The sequence below is a fragment of the Otolemur garnettii genome, unplaced genomic scaffold (assembly GCF_000181295.1).
Source record: "Otolemur garnettii isolate 467f Iridium unplaced genomic scaffold, OtoGar3 scaffold00147, whole genome shotgun sequence".
NCBI lineage: Eukaryota > Metazoa > Chordata > Mammalia > Primates > Galagidae > Otolemur > Otolemur garnettii.
In genome coordinates, this window is record NW_003852542.1 from 952,427 (window position 1) to 960,302 (window position 7,876).

The 7,876-nt window shown below is 44.1% G+C and overlaps 1 protein-coding gene across 1 annotated transcript; it reads left to right on the forward strand.

Moving 5' to 3' along the window:
• Positions 1–2: 2 nt before the first annotated feature.
• FOXI3 (forkhead box I3) lies at positions 3–4,500 on the forward strand (the record flags this gene model as incomplete). Its single annotated transcript, XM_003799228.2, has 2 exons — positions 3–330; positions 3,878–4,500. Coding segments are annotated over 2 exons (951 nt in total), but the record flags the coding sequence as incomplete, so codon positions are not given.
• Positions 4,501–7,876: the final 3,376 nt, after the last annotated feature.

The window sequence follows — 7,876 nt, forward strand, 5'->3', positions numbered from 1 at the left end:
GCGCGCAGCGGCCCTTCGCACAGTCCTCGGCCGCCGCTCCCGCTTCGCCCGCCGGGCCCGCGGCGCCGGGCGAACTGGGCTGGCTGTCTATGGCCAGCCGCGAGGACCTGATGAAGATGGTGCGACCGCCCTACTCGTACTCGGCGCTCATCGCCATGGCCATCCAGAATGCGCCCGAGCGCAAGCTCACGCTCAGCCACATCTACCAGTTTGTGGCCGACAGCTTCCCCTTTTACCAGCGCAGCAAGGCCGGCTGGCAGAACTCCATCCGCCACAACCTGTCGCTCAACGACTGCTTCAAGAAAGTGCCCCGCGACGAGGATGATCCAGGTGAGGGCGGCCGGGCAGGTGCTTCTGGGCGTCCAGACCCGGAGTCGGGGGCTAAGGTGTGGCAGGCTTGAAGATCTGCGAGGAGCTTCTCACTCGGGCTGGGGGTGGGAGCAAGTGGAGGAGCAGCTCGGAGAACCCAGAAGACAAAGAGAAGTATCTGAGGGTCCTCCCAAGGGAGGACACGGGGAGGGAGGAGCTCGCCCCTTACACCTCGCAGAGACAGGCCAGTTGGAGAAAAAGGGGAAAGTCCGTATCCTCCAACTGGAGGCTACCCCTGGGTGTTGGTAATCGGGCCACTGAAGGGGACTGTCTACTAAGAAAGACTGGGAGTAGTAAGACGATGATCTCTCAGATAAGGGATGGTTATGAGAGGATTCAGGTGAGCCGCGAATCCAGTCATGTTTTTCACTGAGGAGGCGACGAGAGAGCCGCGGGCCATCCAGGCTTTTACTCCGTCGGGTTCCCGAGACTCCCTGACTGTGCGGTGGATTTGGCCATAGGGGCATGGACATCCTGAGACAGGGGCAGAGAGGGAAGGGAGAACGTTAGCTAGTTCCTGAAAATGTGGTATCTAAACTGCTTAGAAATTTAGAAAAGAATACGCTAAATTTGCTTCGTTCCGGTCTAAGCCCGATAACACGTGGAGTGAGGGGGCCACGTGAACGGTGGAGTTTTCTCTCCCACCTGTCCTGAGGGGTGGAGGTGGGGAAATGCTTAACTTGAAACTGAATTGGACTGGAGGTTTTCAGAAGGAACCCAGGGCAAGGCAGGTGGAAAGGGATTGAGATACGAAAAAGAAAAGTTAGCTTGCGAGACAGTAAAATTAAAAAAGAAAGAAAGAAAAAGAAAAGAAATTAATCTTAATCACACATACAGTGATTTAGGATTTGGTGTAAATTATGTAAATATTCCGAAGCTCATCCCTGAAGTCATTCTACAGCAGCACTTCTGAATAGAAACAGTGCAAACCATTGATGATTGTAAGTTTTCTAGAAGCCACATTGAAAAAGTAAAAAACAAACAAAAAAATCGGTTACGTTATTTTTATTAATTTTTTTTTTTTTTTTGAGACAGAGTCTCACTTTGTTGCCCTGGGTACCTGGGTAGAGTGCTATGGTGTCACAGCTCACAGCAACCTCCAGCTCTTGGGCTTAGGCGATTCTCTTGCCTTAGCTCCACAACACCCAGCTATTTTTTGTTGCAGTTTGGCCGAGGCTGAGTTTGAACCCTCCACCCTCGGTATATGGGGCCAGCGCCCTACTCATTGAGCCACAGGCGCCACCCTATTTTTATTACTTTTTTAGATAACTCACTATTGTTTCAATATATAATATATAAAAAATTTCTAATGAGATTATTTCCTCTGCTGTGTCTTCAGAATCCGTGTGTATTCTATGCCACATCTCAATTTGGATTAGCCACATTTCAAATGTCCAGTAGTCACTCATGGCTAGTGGTTAAACATATTGTACGGGGCAAATACATTTTTCTGATTTGGCCTTCAAATCACCCAAGATTATATGTTAATTGTTATGTAAATTCTGGATGTTCAAGAATGTATGACTAGGGCTGGGCTCACTGGCTCACACCTGTAATCCCAGCTCAATTGTAATCCCACTTGGGAAACTAAGGTAGTGGATTGCCTGAGCTCACAGGTTCCAGACCAGCCTGAGCCAGAGTGAGACCTCATCTCTAAAAATAGCCAGGGGTTGTGGCAGCTACTTGGGAGGCTAAGGCAAGAGAATCACTTAAGCCCAGGAGTTTGAAGTTGTTGTGAGCTATGATGCCACAGCACTCTGCCAAGGGTGATTTTTTTTCTCTGCAACTATTTGTACAAAATGGTTTAGTGGAGATAGCAGGTGCAGGGAAGAGTATGGTAGTTTGCAAAGGCATCTTCATTGGTTACTTAAGAGTGCTGAGTCTGTAACATCTCACCTGCCCAATCAACTAGCCCTGAATTTTTTTTAAGTTCTTTGAAAGTTAGAAAAGAAAAAATAAAGAATGCTGAGTCTGGAACCAGCCTGCTTAATCCTAATTTACTATGGCTAACTGGGAATATGACAAGTTACTAGACAATCTCTACTTCCATTTCCTATCTGAAAATTGGGCAGTAATCTTGCATATATCCATAGAGCTGTGAGGAGTAGTTCAGGTTATTCATGTAAAGTACATACTACAAGGTAAGTTCTTAATAATACTTCCAAACATCAAAGATTCTTTTTGCCAAAACTGAAATCTCAGCTGAAGGAAATTTTCTTTCTTTTTTTGAGACAGAGTCTCACTTTATTGCCCTCAGTAGAATGCTGTAGTGTCACAGGTCACAGCAACCTCCAACTCCTGGGCTTAGGCAATTCTCTTGCCTCAGCCTCCCGAGTTGCTGAAACTACAGGTGCCCACCACAATGCCCAGCTATTTTTTTGTTGTTGTTGTTGCAGTTTGGCCAGGGCCAGGTTTGAACCTGCCACCCTCAGTATATGGGACCAGTGCTCTACCCACTGAGCCACAGGCTCTGCTATGAGGGAAATTTTCTAAGCAGAAAACTTATCATTGCACTCGTTAAATGAGACCAAGGTTGTTCAACCTTTGCCCAGTGCACAAAAAGAAAGGCTTGCAAAATTTGCAGGGGCAGATCCTGCCCAAATTAAGGAGATGAAGACTGTAGGAGCTTCCTTATACTCCAAATATCTGCTATCCAATGCATTGTTAAAACTTTTTTTTTTTCTTGGAGACAGTTTCACCCAGTAGAGTGATCTGGAATCATAGCTCACAGCAACCTCAAACTCCTGAGCTCAAGAGATCCCCTTGCCTCAGACTCCCAAGTAGTACAGGCACCTGACACAATGGTTGGCTTTTTTTTTTTTTTAAGAGATGGGGGTCTGGCTTTTTTCTCAGGCTGGTCTTGAACTTGTGAGCTCAAGCAATCCACCTGCCTCAATCTTCCAGGGTGCTAGAATTACGGGCAGGAGCCACCATGCCTGGCCCATTGTTAAAACAATTGATTGATCAGTAGTAAATTTTGTCATTTTGAGGTTGCCTTTTTCAGAGGTGGAAGTTGTGGATTTTCAGTGAATGATAATTATAATAAATACTGTTTTTTCACTGTTTACTGCATGCCAGCCATTATGCTGAAATTTATAATCCCATTGACCATTGAAATGGTCAGTCTACTAGATGGATGGATACTGTTCTTTCCCCTGTTTTATAAATAAAGAAATGGAGGGTCAAGTTTAAGTAGCATCAGAATTGCATGCTTATGAAAGATTACACACATGGTTGGATCTAGAGTAAGTGAAAGGGGGTGAGTGATTTAATCACAAGTGCCTGGGAAATAGAGTTAGGTCTAAAGACACAGCCAGGAAGAGTGGAAGTGGCTGGAACATCTTTGTTCCAGATTTTTTCTTGAAGCAAAGACTAAAATCTTCCCCAAAGAGAGTGAGTTTAATTAGTAAAGTGGATTTAGCATCTTTGTCAGCACTTAATGAGGGTCTGCTGGCCTCCCATGCATAAAATAGGTTCTCCAACTTGTCTTTCTTTTTCGTCTTCTCAGGAAAAGGTAATTACTGGACTCTGGATCCAAACTGTGAGAAAATGTTTGACAATGGGAACTTCCGTCGGAAGCGAAAGCGCCGCTCTGAGGCCAGCAGCAGCTCCACCCTGGCTGTTGGGACATCAAAATCAGAAGGGCTCTCCTCAGGAATAGGGTCTGCAGTAAGTGGGAAGCCAGAAGCAGACAGCCCCTCCTCTCTACTGAGGCCTTCACAGTCCCCAGAGCCTCCCGAGGGCACCAAGAGTACTGCTTCATCTCCTGGAGGATCCATGCTCACCTCTGCACCTTGCCTCAACACTTTCTTCAGCAGTCTCAGCAACTTGAGTGTCAGCAGCAGTGGGAACACCCATCATCGAGCTCTCCCTGGCAGCCGCCACCTAGGAATCCAGGGGGCCCAGCTGCCCTCCAGCGGCACATTCCCCCCTACACCTATCTCCGAGACCTCGCCAGACGCCTTACAGCTGAGTAATGGCACAGGCAATAGCAGCAGTCAGAGATCTCCCTATTACAGCCCTTTCCCCGCCAGCACCAGTGGGGGCCAGAACAGCCCCTTCGGCAGTCCTTTCTACAACTTCAGCATGGTCAACAGCCTCATCTACCCCCGGGAGGGCTCTGAGGTGTAAGGGAGTGCTTCTCAGACCTCGGTATGCACACATTCTGGTTGGAACGCAGCTTTCTAGTCAGTAGGTCTGGGGTGGGACCTGAGGTTCTGCATTTCTGCTGAGTTCCTCGGGGATCTTCTGCTCCTTTGAGTAACAAGGGTGTGGTTGATAACTCTGTCTACAAGCCCGTGAGCTTTTACAGATTTCTCTGCATATGAGCCTCCCTAAAGAGAAAGCCACCGCACTCTGTTCTGGGGTAGGAACCCAGGGTGGCAGGGACCACATCTGTTTTGTTCATCACTGTATTCCAGGGTTGCAAGCTTACAATGTGTACAGGTGGTTAAAAAACATAAGCCAGCAAAGTTACTGGTTGAGAAAACAGCAATTGGTGCCTGAACCAGTAGAGAGTGGTTGGGACTGATCAGCTGAAGGCTACTGTGAGCAGCTGGTTATCTCTCAAATGACAGCTTTCTGATTATTTAAAAAAGCCAGATATCTGGATTTTTTTTTTTTTAATTTTGGGTTAATATGAGGGTACATAAGATTAGGTTACATTGCTTGCATTTGTAAGGTAAAGTCCAAAGTCTGAGTTGTAGTTGAGTCCTTCACCCAGAAAGTTGTGCCATATACCTATATCGTACCCGATAGGTGACCCAGCCCCTCCTTCCCCAGATACCTCAATTTTTATAGGAAACCTCCAACTTTGCATCCTTTGCCTCTTTTTAAAGCTTTTTATATCATACCTTACAAGGCAATACCATAAATCTTAGAGCTATCCCTAGCTCTCAAGTCACCTCTGTCTGGTACATGGTAGATACTAATAGCAATAAAACTACATCCAGCCAGCCTCCTGTGCCAGACACTGTTCTGAACACTTGGAATGTATTAACTCATTTTCCATATGAGGGAAGCAGAACTCCAAGATGTTAGTTAGCTTACCCGAAGTCACACAGATAGTAACCAGTAGAGTTAGGGGCTGATGTAGGCAGTCTTGCTCCTGAACTGGTGCTTGTAACCTCTGTGTTCTGGTTCCTGAAAACCCAAGAAGCCAACTTCCATAGGCAGACCCAAGGATAATATGTAGGGGTAGGAATGGAACTAATCTCATTTGACCAAAGATTCTGGTTGAAACAAGTCATTTGATAAGTTTCCCTGAGCAGCAAAGGTGGGATATCACCTCTGGGCGACCATTGTCCTAGTTTATGATGGTCGGTCAGCCTGACATCCTGTCCCTTTTAGTTTGTGTCCTGGATATTTCATTTTCTAACAAAGTATTGATAGAATTTTACTAAGAATAGCTTTTAAATGGAGTTTTGTAAGTTGTAATATAATAAACTATTTTTGGTCAAATTGTTTTAAAAGAGGCTAATCTGAGTGCAGTGATGTTTACAACTAATTATTGCAACCAGTTACAGATTTCTTTGCTCCTTCTCCATGCCCACTGCTTCACATGACTGACTTTCAAATTTAAAAAAAGAGAGAGGATTGTATTTAGTATTTATGTTAGCACTCCCTTTCACTTCTCAGAGGTATCTTCATTTGAATAATTTTTATGGTCATCCCTCCAGTGCTCAGTGGAGTGCTTAGTCCATAGTAGAGTCACCTATTTGTTGAATGACAGAATTTATTGGAAAGGTTAATTAAAATGAGAATACTTGTTGAATTTATGGGAATAGTATCCCATTAAGATGAAGAAAACATTCTGAGTTGCCTTTGTATTGTGTTTTTTTTTTTTTCCTGCAGCAATGAGAGAAGATATGTTTTTAAATCTCTGATGTGAGCAAGGCTAATTTGGGGTTTTAATGTTTTAGAAAAAGGAATATAAGCACATTGTAAAGAAATTTTTTTAACTTTTCCCTGTGTATTCTTTTTCAAAAAGACTAATGACATTATTTTAGAAGAAATCTTTTATTTTGAAATATACATACAGAAAATTATTTTTTTAAACAGCTTTGAGGTACAAATCCCATCACCATTACTTTTTGAATATGCAGAAAGACAGCCAAAGAGACTACCAACCCATATACTATGTGTACAAATAACGATTTCTGTGGATACTTCTGTATATGAGAAATCGAATGGACTTTTATAAATAACTGTTTCTAACACAATTCTATATTTGTAAATTAATTTATAATGTAAACCAGGGCATCAAAGAAAAGTCTTTTTCCCAAGAACACTGCATGCTAAGAAGAATCACATGAAATAAAATTTTAAGTGGGATAACTTCTGGCTTCTTGGGCATTATTCCTTTCTTGTCTTAAGCTTCTTTGTCCTAAAGGAATATTGATGAATGGCTTTGTGCGGCGCTGAAGCCACTCCAGGGACTGCATGGAAGGTGGATGATGGATTCATATATATATTTTTTTTACCTACCCATGTCAGCTGCAATAAAAACAACTGCTCTTTAGGGAGGGTCTATCAGCATATGAGTGTTTCGTTTATTTCTAAGAGTAATGGTTCTGTTATTTTGATTAAACTTAATCTCAGTGTATCAGACAAATTCTGTTCCAGGGGGAAATAGTGCTGTGAGGCCTCACACCTCATAACTCTGTAGCCTTGAGTGTGGGCTGGGAGGTGGGGTGGGGGGGAGGGCTACAGGCAGCCCATTTCTAAAGAAATAGATGGGAACTGACTCTATCAACAGGAACCCAAATGATGACCTAAACCTGGGTTTCAGCATCAGCACTATTGATGTCTGGGGTTGGGGATTCTCCCCCGGAAAGGTTGTCTTATGCATTAGAAGGTATTCAGCAACATTCCTGGTCTCTACCATTAGATGTCAGAAACAGCATCCACCCAACTATAACTAAAAGTATCTCCAGATATCACCAAATGGACTCCTGGGAAAGAGCTGGGGATGGTTCAAGATTATACCCCATAAAGAACCACTGATCTAGCCCAATGCCCATAATTTGCCAGTGAGGAAACAGACCTTCCCCTTCTCTAGTCACCAAAGTCCTAGGTCCTAGAGCTAGTGGTTTAGCCCCCAATAAACAGGCCTCTGGAATTCTGATATAAGGCAATTTTGGTGCAGTGCCTTTTCTCCTAAAGGGAATCAGTCATTAGCAAGAGCAGCAACTCAATAATTGAGACATTTCTCAGAACTAAGTTCTACTGGTTTGCTCTGTCACACTGGAGGTAATAGAATCCTTCAATATTTTAGTTCCTGGTTGTAGATTCTTAGGGTAGCTTCTTTCTTGGCATCTAAAATTATTTGTATTGGTGGCTTAAGCCTGTAATCCTTGAAATTTGGGAGGCCAAGGTGGGTGGATTGCTTGAGCTCAGGAGTTTGAGACCAGCCTGAGCAAAAGCAAGATCCCATCTCTACTGAAAATAGAAAAACTAGCTGAGCATGATGGTGGGCACCTGTAATCCCGGCTACTTGGGAGGCTGA